The sequence below is a fragment of the Stenella coeruleoalba genome (assembly GCF_951394435.1).
Source record: "Stenella coeruleoalba genome assembly, chromosome: 6".
Classification (NCBI taxonomy): Eukaryota; Metazoa; Chordata; class Mammalia; order Artiodactyla; family Delphinidae; genus Stenella; species Stenella coeruleoalba.
In genome coordinates this window covers 108,487,687-108,504,141 of record NC_137151.1, presented here as the reverse complement: position 1 = coordinate 108,504,141, position 16,455 = coordinate 108,487,687, and the positions used below count along the sequence as shown (strand labels likewise).

Here is a 16,455-nt window from a genome sequence, read left to right as displayed (position 1 = left end):
GCCGAGGGATGCCCCGATGCTCAGGAAGATGACCCTCGGGCTCAGACTGGCAGGGTCACTGCCGAACCCAGGAAGAAGCAGGTGACCGTGAGAGGAGAAAGGTCCTGGGATGAGGTCGTGTTGACCGTGAGGGCGGGTGAGGTATGGGGCCACAGGACTGAAATCTCCTGGTCCCAGGCTGGCACCTTCCTGCTCCATGCTGGGGTTGGAAAAGAGAGAGGTGGGTGGCGTCCTGCTGGACAGCAGAAAGTCCACCTGCCCTTTGGAGAAGCGAGACCCTAGATCCACCCTCTCATCTTGTCTGACACCCTGCCCGCCCCCCTCCAGCCTGTGGCCAGAACCCAGACTCAGAACACTGACTAACCTTGATTTTCTCTTTGTCTTTGTTTTGTTTCGTCTTGTTCAATGCCTTGTCCCTGGCGTTCTTCGTGTGTCCCGTGTCCATCTGTCCCCTGTGCCGTGGGCGTGGTGCCTTCCTTGCCTGGTGTCCTCCCCCCCCGCCCCCCCTCCCTGCTTGCCTCCCTGCTGCCGGCTCCCCGGGGTGGGGTGGGGAGCAGCGTACAATGCCAGGCTGCAGGGCACTGGGCAGAGTGTCGGCTCCGGGCACCCTCCTCTCCACCGGCTCCGATCTTCCTCTCTCTCTGGTTGGTTCCTCTCCCCGCTTCCCCCTTTATGACTTACCTGAGCTCTCCGTTTCTTTCTTTTCCCTTCTTCCTTCATGCGCTGCTCCTCCACATTTTTGCCCACTTTCTTCTACTTCCTCGTTTCCCATTTCCTCCTCACTTTCCTTCCTCTCCTTCTGTTCTCTCCGTCTCTTTCTTCTCTTTGTCCCCCACCTCTTCTCTCACTGCCCCCTTCTTCCTCCTGCCTCCCTCCTCTCTGCATGAGTGGGTGCTCCCACTTCTGCATGGACACGGCCTGATGCTTCCAGCCTTGGCCTTCCCTGCTGGGAACAGGGTCCGGGGTGACTAGGTGAACTTTCAGCCCCCCCGTGGGCACACAGGCCTTTGCAACAAGGGTGCTCAGTGAGCGTTTGGGACAGCCCGGCTCCCCAGCTACCTTGGCCAGATCACCTGGGCTGCCCGGCCAGAGCCTCAGCAGGAGCCAGGCCGAGCTCTGCGTGGACCAGCGGGCACAAGGCGCAGAGTGGTGCCCTGCCACCTGCTGCGCTGTCCATTCTGGAGTACAGCACTCCCTGGGGACAGGGCACCCCCTCTGACCTCATCCTGAATCTCTGATCCTAGGACCCATGGCCAAGAGTCAGAAGCCCTGGGTGTGGTCCTGGCTTTTCCTGTGACCTCCTCTGTGACACTCCCGGGGAAGTCTCTGAATTGCTCAGAGCTCTGTCTCCCAGTGTGACACGTGGAGGATCGTAGCCTTGCCACGTGCCTTTTGCATGGTGGCTTGATGTGCCCCAACATGGTGGACCCCCCATCAAAGTCACGTTGCTCTGTTAGAGGGCGATGTCATCCACTGGCGTCTCCCACCAGCTCTCGGACACACAACCCCTAGACTTCTAGCTCTGGGGAGGGAATCACCTCATCCTTTCTCTGCTCCTCAGAGCCCAGAGGCCCAGGGCAGGGAGAAGACGATGTGCTCAGGCTTACCCCAGGCCGTGGCCTTGAGCAGTTCCGGGAAAAGCCTTGGGGGTGGAGTGGGGTGGGAACTGTTGACTCCCAGTGGCAATATCTGGTGCTCTCGCGGCCCCTTCTTCTCCCAGTCCGTGGATAATGGGGAGATGGTTCTAGCAGAATGCCTCCTGTCCCCCTCCTCTCCTGTCCCTCCACCTTTTCTCGGCCCAGTGGTGGGGAGTGCGGTGTTCGGTGGGGCCTGGGGGTTTGGGCAGTTCTGGGGGGTCCTGAGGGGAGCTGGCATGGCTTGCCCTGGGGCTGCTAGTGTGGTTGCCGTGTGGCTTTCTGGTGCCCTGGCCCAGCAGGTGGCCTCCCGGATCCCCTCCCTTCTGGAGCCCCAGGCAAGCAGTCGGACACCCAGCCCCGCCACCTGGAGCTGAGGAATCCAGATTTTTGGAAATTGGAAGGCTGGAAAGAAGAGCTGGGTCTGTCGGGGTGGAAGCGGCCAGTCCTGGGGCGGGTAGGGGAGGCATGTGATGAAGCCTGACACCAGGGCATATGTCCATGGAACTCGGGGGTGGTGGGCAGCCGTGCTCCATCTATTAACCAGGTGTATTGATGTGTGTTAGGGCTACAGCCCCTGGAATTGCCCGTGTGTGTGTGTGTGTGTGTGTGTGTGTGTGTGTGTGTGTGTGTCTGTGTGTGTGATGAAGGGGATTCACGGCCTCGGTTCCAGCCCACTTTAGGGGAGCCTAGGAGCCAGCTGTTCCCCCGAGCACAACGCCATCCTGGGGAGCAGAGTGAGGACCCCGGGAGATGGGGCTGCTCCGGCCCCTTGCTCTTCAGGTCTGGTGGTCAATGTGGAGGCCCCGGGCTGAGGTGACCGCTGTCCTCCAGGAGGAGGGGAAGGTCCGATGCCCACAGTGTGTGACATCCCTTGGAGGATGACAAAGGGCTTCTGGATGTAACGCGTTATTATCCCAAAGGCCACTTTCTGGCCGCTCCTCGTGCTGCCGGGGCTGGAGGGCTGGACCCACCAGCTTTCCTGGGAGGACCTTCCAGAGTCCCTTGCCTGCCTCTCTTTCCCCCTTTCTTCGTGAGCTTCCTCTGGCCCCCGTTCTCCTGCTGGGGAAGGGCTGAGTGTGGAGGTTCTGAGGGTGACTGTGACCCACCACTGTTCCTGCCAGGCTAAGGCTGCGTGCGCCCACACGTGTCTGTACGTGTGTGTACGCGTGTGCCTGTGTGTGTGCAGGGAGCGGGGCACGTAGACGGAGGCCCTGAGAGTGGGGCCGGGGCCAGGAGACCAAGAAAGTCCTGGGGTCAGGGGTGGGGGAGGGGAGGAGGCCGGTGGGGAGTGCGGGTCTATTTTTATTATCCGTCAGCTTCTGGGACATGAGGGAGTGGTGTTCTCTCTCTGACACTGGCTGTCAGCTTGTGTCCAGACGTCCCAACTTGGCTGAGGAACAATGGGGCTCTCTTCTCTCCCCTCTGCCATGGCCCGTCTCCCCTCCCGTAGAGAGAGACAAGAGAGAGGGAACATGGCTCTCCAGGCGCTCCGGGGCAGATCTGGGACTGCCAAGGCGGACAACAGTGGGACACTGTGTTCAAACAATGTGAGAGGCCCAGGCTGGCCACTGGGGCCGTGGGTGCTCTACGGGAGAGGGGCTGTCCCCGTGGGAGTGGTATGCCGGGTCTTCCCCCTTCTGCAGCGGGAGGCTCTGCCCTGCAGGACCCTAGCTCTTTGGACGGCAACCTGTCCATGCCCCCTGCCTCTGGACAGAGCCGGTCCCACTCCAGTGGTGGTGGAGAGGCGGCTTGGAGAGGTGTGATTACCCTCAAGTGTCTGACTGCCTTGGGCCAGGTCTCGCATCCTCCAAAGCCCAGAAGCCCCTCCAACGGTCCCGCCTCTTCTCTGGGCGCTGCAACCCTCTGCATCCCCAGAATGTGGGGGATGTTCTGGGTGCATCGGGGAGAATGCTCTCTGTCCCTCTGGGAGACTTAGGGCCTCGCATTGAAACAGACCCAGTTTTCAAGGGCAGATATCGGATCCCCAAACAGGGAAACTGGCCACCCCTTGCAGAGGCACGGGGACCTGCCAGAAAGAGGCTGCGGGTCTGGGCCAGCCGGAACTGAGAGCAGCCCTAATGCGTTTCTTTTAACCTTGGGGCTGAAGTTGGTTCCAAACCCCAAGGGCCTTTCCCAAATGGGCCTCCTTTGTCACGATTATTATTAGAAAATCAATGGCTACGTCTCTTTCTCTCTAATGTTTTTGCCAGGAGTGGAAGCAGCAGCGGCTTTGGACCAAGCTGCCCCAGAGGCCTGAGGGGGAAGGGGGCTCGACGGTGGGGGGAGCACGGCCAGGGACAGGGCCGGTCAGGGTGCTTCTCTGAGGGCTGGCAGCCTGGGATTGCTGGAGGGTCCCGGCTGCTGCCCCACCCTTTAGAGCCAGGCCCCGTCTTTCATCCGTGTTGATGATCATAGCAGCCCCTGGTTAGGTAGGACTCTGCGACCCCCATTTTTCTATTCTGAAAATAAAGGTCCTTCGAGGCAAGGGGTTTATTTGCTTTCAGTAAAGCAGTCGTGAGTCTGGTTTACTGTCTTTAGCCAGGGCTCTTTTTTCCTCGGTTGAGATGGTAGGCAGGTTGCCTCTGATTAACGAAGAGCCCGAAGTGGAGCCTCAGAACATCCCCACCCCCCCCGAAAAATAAAGAACACCGCCCCACCCAGCTACCTTCTGCACTTACATGTGCTCTCCAGATGGGGCTCCTAATCAGGAGATGATATGAGTGCAAGACTTGGAGTGAGGGTGTAAGTGTTTGCGAGTGTGTGTCCATCCCTAGACTTGGCAGCCGGCAGCCTGCTGTTCATGACAAGTGGGGAGGCTTCCAGCCTGTGCTCGTCATGACAGCCTTAGTGGCTGCTCCAGGCTGGAGCTGAAGGGCCCCCAGGGCCACGCAGACCCCGCTGCGGAGGGTACATGGTGATTCCGTCTGAATGAGGGTGACGTCTGCTTGGCTGAGCTGGCGTGTCCCTGCGGCCAGCTGTGTGTGCGTGTGCGTGTGCGTGTGTGTGTGTGTGTGTTGCGTGCGTGTGTGCCACGAGGCGGTTGGTCTGCCCACAAGTGCTGGCCTGAGGCTGCTGTGGCCAGGGTCTCACAAGACCTTTGATAAGTCCCAGCACCTCTTCTCACCTGCCCCCTCGGGTGGTGGTGAAAGGAGGGCTGGGAATTTCCTCCTGCAGGACAATGAGGGCAAGGGGCCCGCCCTCAGGCTGGGTCTTGGCCTCTGGGCCCCGGGGAATGAGTTCTCTAGGATTCTGGAGCCAGCTCAGTGAGGCAATGGGTTTCGTGCGGCAGCCCAGCTGTGGGAAGAGGGAGTGGGAAGGGAGGAGGGTGAGATTAACAACATCCCCAGGCCTGCGGAATGGAAGGGAAGCGCACAGAAGCAGATGGGGCGCATGGCGTCGGGCTCTTTGCCTGCTGCTCTGCTGGGAGAGGCAGGCTGGAACCTGGGCCATCTTTGGGGCAGGAGAAGGGTGAACAGATAAGGGGCCAGCGTAAAGGAAGCGGGAAGGAGCTTTCAGAGGTGCACTGGTTGAGGGTTGGGCCCTCCCAGAGAAGGCCAGCAGTGTTCCGGGGGCCGGCTGGGGCTGGGGACACTGTGACAAGACTTAGTCATTCCTTGATTTCTTCTCGCGAGCGCCATTTGCAAGATGATGCATCATTCATTCTTTCCAAAAGTCTTCCCCACGGGCCTGGTGTTGCTTGTTGGTTGATGCAGTCGCCTTGGAGACTGATTCTCCTCCCTCCACCTTCCCTCTTTTGCCTGGAAGCTCTGGCCCTCTGCCTCCGGGGCTTGGAAGAAGTTGACATCTGTTTCTTGTATCAGTCCTTTGTGCTCTGGGCCCCAACCCTGTGCAGAGTGGAGATTCTTGGTGAAGGCCAGCCAATCTAAGCCGATCCCCCACCCTGCAGAGAAACCGGGGTGTGGGCAGAGGGAGGCTGGTGGGAGGATGTGCTGAGGGGAGACAAGCCCAGCTCCAGCTGGGCCCCTGGGCTAAGATGCACTGCCTTCTCTGGGGGAGTTAGGCCCGAGGGATCCTTTCCCCCACATTATGCTCAGTGCTCTCTATGCCCTGCCATTCCTCCCAGGGGTGCAAGCTCGGGAGAAGCAGCCTGCAGAGCCCCCAGCACCTCTCCGGAGGCGGGCAGCCAGCGATGGGCAGTACGAGAACCAGTCGCCAGAACCTGCATCGCCCCGTAGTCCTGGGGTTCGCTCCCCTGTCCAGTGCGTCTCCCCAGAGCTGGCTCTCACCATCGCTCTCAATCCTGGAGGGCGGCCCAAAGAGGTGAGTCCTGGGGCCGTATCCTGGGGCCACAGAGGGTAGTGGAGCCCACCTGAACTATTGAGGAACTTGATGGTTAACTGGGCAGCAATGACCTGTCAGTAAACTCAGTAATCTTTCCTCCCTGCATCCTCAGCCTAGGTCTCCTCTCAGGCTTGTGGAATCTGGAGCCCATTTCCTTCCCTAAATAGCTTTTATGCCCCTACTTCTTCCATGAACACTGAGACTGAGGTTCCCTTCTTGATTCCTAAAGGGCCCCCCTAGAAGGGTGGTAAGGATCCTGGGTATGACGTAGGTGACCACAGTCTCTAAACTCCAAGCCAGATCCTAGAGACTGACTTTGTTTTTGAGCCCTTTCTAGACGTGTGGTTTTCTCGGGAGATCAAATTTCAATGTCAATTGTTTGTATTTCTGAGACGTTCAGTAGTTTGAGGAAGTAGGTCTTAAACTTTAGCGAGCGTAACAATCACCAGGGAATCTACTAAAAATGTAGGTCCCCCAAGTCCCCCTCCAGAGATTCTAGCCTATTAGACCAGGGATGGGACCCAAGAATCTGCATTTTAAACACGCACCCTGGAAGATTCTGATGCGAGTGGCCCATATTTGATACAATCCAGGTTAACAAGTCATTCTGGATATAAATGGCGTTTGGACATCTTTTCTCTCTCGCCTTCAGTAACCTGCCCCCAGCGCCTTCTCTTTGGCCCTGTTGTGAAATATTCCCAAGGCAGGTGCTGCTGGACCATGGCCTTGCAAAGAGCCACTTTTCTATTCTCTTGGCTGCAAGGAGTTTGGGCTCACGGATGGCGAGGATCTCCCTTTGACCTCTGTGTTTACCAGGGGAGGGCGGTGGTCAGGCTGGTTAACTGGGAGCCCCTCCTCCTCAGGGTCACAGCCACTGTTTTCCTCCCTTGTTCTTCCGCAGCCCCATTTGCACAGCTACAAGGAGGCCTTTGAGGAGATGGAGAGAACCTCCCCGACCAGCCCACCGTCCAGTGGGGGTAAGAACTTCACACTCAGCCTGCCTTCCCTGGGTCCCCTCTGGCCTGTGTAAGCACCCAGGTTTGGGGGTGCTGGCAAAGTTGGGAGGGGCCAGAACCTGCCGCTTCCCATCCCTATGGCTCATTTTACTCCAGCTTCCCTCCCCCGCTTCTATTCTTTTCTGCCGTCCACGCTCACACGTCTAAGGATGCAGCAGCCGCAGTCCTGGGATCCGGACTGACCTACTGTGGGGCCCGTGGGCTCCCACCTTACGGGGTTTGCTGGTTGCTGAGAGTCTTCGCATCCTATATGCAAAACATCCCCCATCCTAAAGGGACTCTTTGTGCCCTGCTGGTGTGTCTCTGAGACACCCCTTGACCTTCTTGCTTCTGATCCCCATTTTTGTCTGCATCCAGGCACCTCTTCCACTTCAGGCAACCTATTGAGGTTCCACCGAGGAAAGAAAGGCTCAGAAGCCTCAGGCTGACCGTATCCCCATCTCACTCATCCCTTGGCTTCCAGACAGGAGCCTTTAGTCTGTACCCCTCTGATGCTCTCACAGGAGAGGCGAATCCCTGAAGGGCAGAGACATTTGTACCCAAAGAGAAGACCTGGGTGAGCCCAGGAGAGGGGCAGTGTTCCTTTCTGTGGTAGAAGAGACATGAGGAGGAGCTGGAGGAGGCCTGGGAAAGCAGTGATGGAAAGCAGTACCAGGCTGTGAAGGACTCAGGGTCCCTGTGAGAGGCCTGGGTCGGCAGAGGTAGAGAGGCTGGCGATGCTCCAGGATCAGGTTGGGTGGGCGCTGCCCAGGCTATTCACTTGTCCCGCTGAGAGGGGAGGAGGGTGAGGACGGGGGAGTTGGAGCTGGCCATGCGTTCTCCTGGTGGTCGGCTGTCCCGCAGAGGGGAGGAATGTGACACTGGTACCTGGCCCCTGCACCAACAGAACTCGTGTTGGCTACCATCTTGGACACGCAGGAGGCTGAAGCTATGAGTGGATGCCATGGCTGTCCCTAGAGCAGTGCTGTCCAGTGGAAAAATAACATGAGCCATGATCGCACTGGAGAATTTACTAATAGCTCTATTGAAGAACATACAGGAAACTGGAGAAATTAATTGTAATGATTTTTAAATTTAACTCAAAATATCCAAAGTATTATAATTTCAATAGGTAAATCGAAATAAAAATATTAATGAGATATCTTACAATCTTTTTAAATAAAATCTAAAAAGACGCTGGTGAAATTAATTTTAATAATAGATTTTATTTAATCCCAAGGATCTAAACTATCATTTCAACATGTAATCAGTATAAAGAGATATTTCACATTCTTGTTTCATACAAGTTTGAAATCGCTGTGTGTTTTGCACTTACAACTTTGTTTAGACTGGCCACACTGCCTGTGCTCCATAGTCCCAAGTGGCTCATGGCTACCATATTTGGACAGTGCAAGCCCAGGGCAATCTGCTCGAGATAGCTCTGTGCCTTTTATGACTCGTGGAATGTCTCTCCCTGGTCTTAACCCCCCACCTTCACACCTGCTCCAATTCCCTGTGGGTCCAAATAGCCAGGATCCTGGCCAGCACCCTGTTTGGGATGAAGCCATCTGGGCTGGGCTAGAGTTGGGTTCTGCCACATGTTTCTGTTCGCATTCTTCTTTCCCTCCCCTTCTCCCCTTGGCCAACCCCGAGAGAGCCCCGGGCAGGGAGGATAAGTTAGAGGTTTCCTCCATGCCCAGAGGCGGAGAAATGCGAGGAATTCTTCTCTCAGGAAGCCAAGCCTTGCCTGGCTTCAGGGCCACCCACTTGTCTGCCTCAGACGGGCCAGATGCCTGGGGACTGAGGACAGGAGTGATTAGGGAGTTGGAGGTGCTGAGGGGAGCCTAGAGAAACCTCCCACCGCCTCTGTCCCCTTGTCCCCTTCACCTCCTTTCACTGGTCCACCTGTGCCTCTGCTGCACCCGCTGGGCAAACACATGCAAACTTGTGGGCCGAAGGGGCTTCGTGGTCATTCCACGGACAGTGGTCTCTGAGGCTGGGCTCATTCTTCCATAATTAATCACATTCAAAGTTGCAAGATACCTCTGTGCGTGTGTGTGTGTGTGTGTGTGTGTGTGTGTGTAAAATGAGAGAAAGAGGGATACACGGGGGCATGCAGGCCTAGACCTACGCCATGGCTAGGTGTTTGTGTCTGTACGTATTTGTCCCCTCTGCTGTATTTGTCTGTTGGGCATCTCAGGGTTAGGGTGGCGCATAGGGGTGGGCCACCCGTCTGGACTCCTGCGATGCCTCTCTATTCCCACAGACACCTATGTACACACCGGCATGTGCACACGTAAGTTATTTAAATTGCTTTCATTGGGAGATTATATTTGGGGGCTTAGTTTCCTACAGGTCTCCCTGTCTTTGGGGAGAGGGAGGAGGCGCCACGGAGGGTCCTGGAGCTGCTGTGTGCGACCTGGGCACCCAAGGGGCACAGCTGGTCTGTTGAGGCCGTCGGTGTGGGGCAGGCAGTCTTGGGGTCTGGCACACCTGTGCGGCTGCATGTCCTCAGCAGCTATGGCCTCTGCAGGGTCCCGAGAGCTGCGGCCGGAGACACAGAGCTCATTTCTTTACTTCTCCTCAGAGGTGTGTTAGGAGACGTGGCAGCTGCCGCTGAGAAATCTCGTGACTGGGCACAGCAACCACCCTGCAGCTCAGCTCGGAGTCCGGCCATGTCCTTGGCTAATGGGAGAAAGCCTGACTGCCCTTTCTGACCTTGTGTGTCATGTGACACTTCCAACCCAGACGGGCGGCTTGGGAGGGAGCTGGGCTCCTGCGGGGTGGTGGTGCTCTTGGCCAAGGACTGTAGAGATGGGGCTTCTCCCTCTTCCAGACACTGAGGTTTGGCGGTCAAGAGAGCCCCCTGCTGAGAAATTCTCCCTTCGTGGGGCTTGCAAGAGACCTGTTTGTCTGGGGGCCAAAGACCTGTGGCCGAGGGCGAGCCTGGGGACTCAGGGTTGGTTCTGCTGGTGGTCCCTTCTCCTCCTTCTGTCCTTTATATGTTGTGCTGTCTTGACACTCCATTTTCTTTAAGTCCATCTGCCTGTGTGCCTGTGTGTGTGTGCGTGTGTGTGTGTGTGTTTGTGCGTGCCTGTTTGTTTGGGGGTGGGTAGGGAAAGTGAGAGAAGGGGGTTAGAGAGAGAATAACAGGGAAAGGCAGAGGGCACCCGAGAAACCAACGTGTATGTTATAAACCACGGCCATGCGGAGGGACCGTAGCAAAGGAACTCAGGGCCTAGGGATAGAAGTTACTTTCTGGAGGTTGAGGGGCAGGGCCACTTGCTGACTTCCTTTAGCCTTTACACTGTGGAGAAACACAGAGACAGGAGAGGCAGTGGAGCCGCAGCAGCGTCCCCGGGGCTGGGGCTGGTTCGTCCGCTCAGCCTTCGGCTGCCCACCCTCCCCGACATGCCCAGACTCAGGAGGGGGCCTCTCCCCAGCCCATCACCTGCGCTCACTCCTGGGGTCTCGCCTCTTCTTCTCGGCGCAGTGCGCTCCCCTCCAGGTCTGGCCAAGACACCTCTGTCTGCTCTGGGCCTGAAGCCCCATAACCCAGCCAGCATCCTGCTGCACCCCACCGGCGGTGAGTGGTTCCAGTGGGAAGGGAGGTGGTCGGGGAGGCTGGAGGGAGGAGTGGGGGGTTGGAGGACCCCTGTGGTCCTGGGCAGGGCCCAGAGGTGGTGGGTTCTCAGGACCCTTCTGGAAACAAGGTGGCAGCCTAGCTCTGTGTCTATGATGAGATCAGGCCTCGGTGGGGCTCTCTGTGTGGGGTTTGAGGGGGACGGATACCTCTGTAGCCTTCCTGCCATTGCCTGGTGGGGTCAGTGCCGTTCCCAGCATCCTCTGACATGGGGGTTTGGAGGCCTGCCCTGTTTCCCTGGAGTCGGTTAGGTCTCTGCCGGAAGCCTGGCTTCCACCCCGCAGCGTCCAGGCGCTCGTGTACACGCACACACCCCCGGCTCACACCTCGTCACACTTCCCGGCTCCTCTCCTCCCTGTGGGGAAGGGGCAAGTGGGGGCCCTGGGCCCTCAGTGGCCGTTTCCAACAGGCTGAGCCCAGAAACTTGCTCCCCAGACTCTGGTTTGGGGGCTGGGCTGGGACTCTGGGGACAGCTTTGCTTCTTTTCCTTAGTCACCAAAAGACTGATCCAGCCAGGTGGGCGGGCAGTGGCGTGCAGGTGTGACCCACGCAGACACAGCAGGGCACAGCCTCCCTCTCAGGATGTGTCTGCGTGGCCAGGGACACCAGGTCACTGGGAGGGGGGCTGCCTGTCACCAGGCCAGCACACTCCTGCTTGAGGCACGGGAGCTGTGACAAGGACACCGGGCCTGCTGTTCCCAAGAGCGAAGGCCTCTCTCAGCGGTGCGCCCTGAGTGCCTTGCCACCCTGGAGCCCCGGGGCCCCGTCTGGGTGGACCGCACCCCTCACCCTGCGGCCCTTCTGGAGAGTCCATCTCTGCCCCCGTCTCACCCCTGCTTTCCCACCTCCCTTTTCTCGCAAAGTCTCTCTCTCAAGAAATAAGCTGTTAATGCATCTCTCTCTCTCCTTTTTGCTCTTCCTCTCCATCACCTGCCTCTCCTTCCTCCTCACCTCTCTTCCCATCTTCCCTCAGACGAGGATGAGGGGAAGGTGGTGAGAGAGCTTTCGGAAGGTAAGTGTGGCGTCGCCGTGCTGCTGCTTCGCGCTCTCCGGGTCTGGGAATGGCTTTTCACTCCGTTTGCTCTGCCTGACGTGGGGGGCCAGCTCTCATCTCTGATCAGGTCTCATGTGACTGAGCACAGAGCCCCCTGGTCCCCACCCCTGTGCTGAGCTGTCACTCCGGATGCTGACTGAGGCGCTCACGGCCGCAGAGCGCGGGTCCAGGCACGGACAGTGTCCAGGCGCTACTGCGGTGCCACCTTGCCGACAAAACAGCCCTCCCACGGCGGTGCTTCCGCCCGCCTGCCCGGGGTGCAGCGAGCCCCTTCAGAGGGCGGGTTTCTCTTATCCCGTTTCCCGGGTGAGCCCCACATTTATAGCTCAGAGCACGGTTTCTCAGCCTCGGCACTACCGACGCTTAGGGCCGGACAGTTCTTAGTTGTGGGGCTGCCATGTGCATTGTAGGATGTTTACAGCATCCCTGGCCTCTACCTCCTGCACGCCAGTAGCAGGCACCCAGTTCGACAGTCAAAATGGCTCAAACATGGCAGAGAACCACTCCCGGTTCAGAGCTACTGTCTTGGAGCCACGAGTTGCCTTCTTGAAGCCCTTGCCTGGTTTCATATCAACACAGACGGTAGGACGTCTGTCTTTCTGGGATCTTGGATGACTTTGGGGATTTTGGAAAAGCTATGGACTCACCCCTATACAGATGCCTCCGGATATCCGTGCACATAATTGTGACAGGTTCAAGGAGTTAGCACATCTGTGTCCTGGCTTAACCCCTGATTTAGATGAACTCGCATCGCACGCAGAGAAGCAGAGAGGGGATGTAAGCGGGTTGAAGGCCTTTAATTTATTAGGAACGTAACTCAAATGATGCCTCAGAGCAGCAGGTGGAATGAGGGGAATGCCGGCCTGTGCGGCCTGGGTGGCCTGGGCATCCATGTCCCCGTCTCTACCGGGCTTGCTGGGACGAGGTGGGCTCCACTGAGCACCTTCCAGCTTGGATGTGTTAGACGTTCTGACTTCTCACCTTGGCCCTGGAGCTGTGTGGCCTGGTTTCTTTAAACACTCCGTCCGGTTTCTTTCTTTCTTCCTTTTTTTTTGACTGTGCCAAGGCTTGTGGGATCTTAGTTCTCCAACCAGGGACTGAACCTGGGCCCTCAGCAGTGAGAGCACAGAGTCCTAACCACTGGATCGCCAGGGAATTCCTCCATCTGGTTTCTTAAGCCCACTTCCCACTTCCCTTTGCACTCATTACCTTGATTTTCTATCCCCCAATTGGGCATGGGCTGTGCCCCTCTGAATCTGCCATCACCCAGAAAAGATGGCTGGAGTTTCCCATAAAGCTTTGCTCACCTCTAGCCAGCCAGAGTTCTGGCAACAATGCCAGGCTGCCTGGGGGGTGCAGAACAAGGCAGCCCCCCCCAACAGCAGATCCCAGAATGGGGAGAGCCACAGCGGGGCCTCACCCCCAGTCAACCTCATACCCAGGGAGAGGACCTCCCCCAGGCTGGTGGCTGACTGCTGGTTCCCAACAGGAGTATAGAATCAGCTGGGGCCTGGAGCCAGTGTTCGTGTGCTGTGTTCCAGGTGCACACCCACACAGGAGCTCTTGGGTCCCTTCGTGGTTGCTGATCTCCACAGCAAACCACACACTTTCCAGTGGGAAGGTCTGAGGGTGACAGGCCCTGGCTGTGTGTTCCCCACTTTGGGGTAACACTTCAACAGATCGGAAGTGACACCTGACCCTTGCACCTTATGAGAGAATCTAGGCCTACAGGGCCCCGAGCCCTCTGACCCTCTTCCATCTGTCCTGGAGCCACAGAGTTTGCAGGGGAAGGTTCTTAGGGCTCGACTCTACCACACCCATCATTTTCACAGATGTGGAGCTGAGGTCTGTGTTGTGGGGTGAGGGTGGGGCAACTTCCCAAGCTCACAGTTAAGAGGAAGCAGGGCCGAGACTGGACTTACTGGTCTCCTGTCTCCTAATCAAGGGGCTGTTTCAAAGCCCTCCTCCTGCCTCCAGGCACCATGCCCTGGGATTCTAGCATGGGGATCGGAATTGTTGTCCATCCCCCCTCCCTGGGGAGGGAGGTGGGTGGAGGCAGGGGACATTCTGTTTTTCCTGACTCACGCATCACCTCCCGGGTCAGACGTTGCTGACCCTCTGAAGCACTGTTTGATTTCCCTGCCGATACTCTGATGGGAAATTCAGAAAAAGATGCTTGTGAGGAAAAATAATCAGAGACAGACAGACTTATTCAGCTGGGGGAAAAAAAGACTTTAGGGGAGTCTGTTCCGTTCAGTGTGCCGTGCTAAATGCTTTACATTCATTCATTCCGTCATTCGTTGATTCAACAAATATTTTGTGTGCCTCCTACGTGCCAGGCACTCTGGAGATATAATGATAAGCGTACTATGATTCCTAATCTCGTGGAGGAAATTCATGAACCGGCGCCAGAATTAAATTATCACCGAGAATTAAGTATTGAGATAAGCGCTCCGGAGCGAAGGGATACAGTTTTATGAGACCCTGGCTCATAAAAGAAGTAAGATGGGAGGGTGAGTAACATTAACTCAGTGACACTGGGATGGGAGAAGAGCATTCCATGTAGAGGTAAAGGGCATGTGCAAAGGCCCTGGGGTGGGAGGGACAGCATGCTCCATGGAGCAAGGGCGGGGAGTGTGGTACAGAGTGAGGGTCAGCAGGCAGGGGCGGGACTGTGTGGGTCATTGTCACATCATCTTGTTTAATAATCACAGAAGCACTGTGAGGAAGGTGGCAGGAACCCCAGTTTGCTGATGAGGAGATGACATGTACGGATGTTAAATGACTTGTCCAGGCCCCGACAGTCAATTGGGGGCACGGCTGAGAGCCTACGCTGGATCAGCCCGTGGAGGCTGCCCCTTGCCATGTGATCGTACGGGGCACAACCTCTAAACATAAACAGTGTCTTTACTGGGTACCCTTCTCCATGAAGAAAGGAGAAGAAGAAAGCCTGTAACAGTAAAGGCATGATATCCTCAAGATATCAAGGATATCTTCCCAGTGGGGAAACAGGGAAAGAAATTGCTGAACCTTCTTTCCTGGAGGAACGGGAACAGGGAACATTCAGCTTAGGTTCTGTCTGTTCAGATGATTAGACGGGATGGATGTGGCACAAAGGAAGACAGTGGACTAGGAATGGCCCCTCTGGGGATCCTTCCTGCTCTGAGATCCTCGGTGATGGGTGCACTGTGGCATCTGGGTACTTTTGGGCAGCGCTGTGCAACACAGATTTACTGAGCACCTACTGTGTGCCAGGTCCTGTGCTAGGTACTGAGGGCTTAAAGATGAGTGAGCTAGCCTGGTAAAGACAGATATCTCTGCATAAGGTAGAAGTGCTGAGCTGGGGGAGGAACGGGGTGTGATGGGAGCTCAGAGGAGGGCTGTGTGGCCCCATCTCAGAGTTTGGAATTCTAACTCTTGAGCTCCTGGATTGGGCCTCGGAGGGTTTACTTCCTCCCTACCCCGCATCTGCACGTCTTCATTTCACTTGGAGCGGGCAGGCCCTTTCTCTCCAGGCAAAGAACCTTTTCTGGGAGGCAGGAAATGCACTTCAGGGTGTGGGTGAAGAGCTGACAGTGCCCCCAGCCTGGTGGGGCTAAGTCACTCAGCCTCATGTCCAGCTCCTCTCAGCCTCCAACAGCCACTTGGAATGGGTTTGGGCTCCAGGAATGTTCTACACGAAGCACCCTCCCTGGCCCCTCCTCTCCTGCCCTTCCCAGTTCCCGTTGCCTCTGGGTGCAGCTGCTTGGGATCGGCAGAGAGGAGGAAAGCAGCAGGAGAGAGGGTAGAGGGAGGCAGGCACAGGCACGGCTCGGGTACAGGTGGGCAACGGTGGGGCTGCTTATAAGCCGGCGTTGCAACTAGTGGAAAGAATTAGAAGGGACTTTCCTTCTCTTGTCACTCGATCCTAGCTGGGCAGGTGAGTATTCTCATTCCCATTTTACACATGAGAAAACTGAGTCCCAGAAACGTTCAGCAGCCTGCTCCAGGTCACCCCTCCAGTAAGTGAAAGAAGGGGGAGCCCACAGGTTGTATGTTGTACTGAGGTAGGGAGGATGGGGACAGACAGGAAAAGGGAGGTATTTTCAATATGGAAATCTGAGTCTGAAAACTTGGGAAAATGGATGTTTTGGCCCAAAAGGTTGGTTTTGAACAGTTCTGGAGATGGACTTGGAAAATCAGATATCTTCCCAAAGATCCCTCCTGCTCTGGGTTCATGAGGAAGAGAGACTGAGTGAATCTCTACCCCTGATTTGGGCCTGGAAGGTCAGCCAACCAAGGAAGAGGATGGGGGTAGAGAGTAAGGTGAGAGCAGAGCCAGGCGGGCTGGGCCTGAAATCCGCAGGCTGCGAGCCTCAGAGCAAAGCCCCCAGGCTCGTTGGCCACCTCAACTCATAGGGCTGTTTCCAGCCTTCGTGGTGGGAATGGCTTCTGGTGCTTCTTCCTGGGTAAGCAGTCCTGTCCTCCAGGTTCAGATGCTGAGTCCTCTGAGAGCTCCTCTGTAGCTTAGGATCTGATGGGAGTGGGGGCGGGGCTCACGAGCCTCATGCCTTAGGGATGTGGCCATCCTGTAGGATCTCAGGTTTTCTAATATCTCCAGACTTTCTAACATACAGTCCCATTGATGTTCTGTGCAAGCTACACTCAGGCTCCTGTCACTACGACTGGGCCAGAAGGAGTTGGTGGGGACGCAGCCTTGAGTGATGGCAAACAGAGCAGATGGGAGTCAGCATCTGTGGTCCCAGGCTTGGCACGGTCCTGTCTCTGGCACCAGGTGGTGTGGGCGGCCTTACCTCAGTTCTGCTGCTGGTAAAAGCAGTATGC

The 16,455-nt window shown here is 56.8% G+C and overlaps 1 protein-coding gene across 10 annotated transcripts in view; it reads left to right on the top strand.

The window, feature by feature from the left end:
• The window catches only part of TNS1 (tensin 1), a 230,782-nt gene that overhangs the window by 187,686 nt on the left and 26,641 nt on the right, over nt 1–16,455 (top strand). For 6 of the 10 annotated variants that reach the window (XM_079924145.1, XM_079924143.1, XM_079924147.1 and 3 more), the window contains 3 exons: nt 5,722–5,918; nt 6,841–6,916; nt 10,428–10,520. In XM_079924145.1, coding sequence (XP_079780271.1) covers nt 5,722–5,918; nt 6,841–6,916; nt 10,428–10,520 — 366 coding nt within the window. Of the gene's footprint in view, nt 1–557; nt 645–5,721; nt 5,919–6,840; nt 6,917–10,427; nt 10,521–11,069; nt 11,094–11,550; nt 11,590–16,455 lie in introns of all 10 variants that reach the window. The other 4 variants (XM_079924151.1, XM_079924152.1, XM_079924144.1 and 1 more) reach the window with 3 other exon arrangements.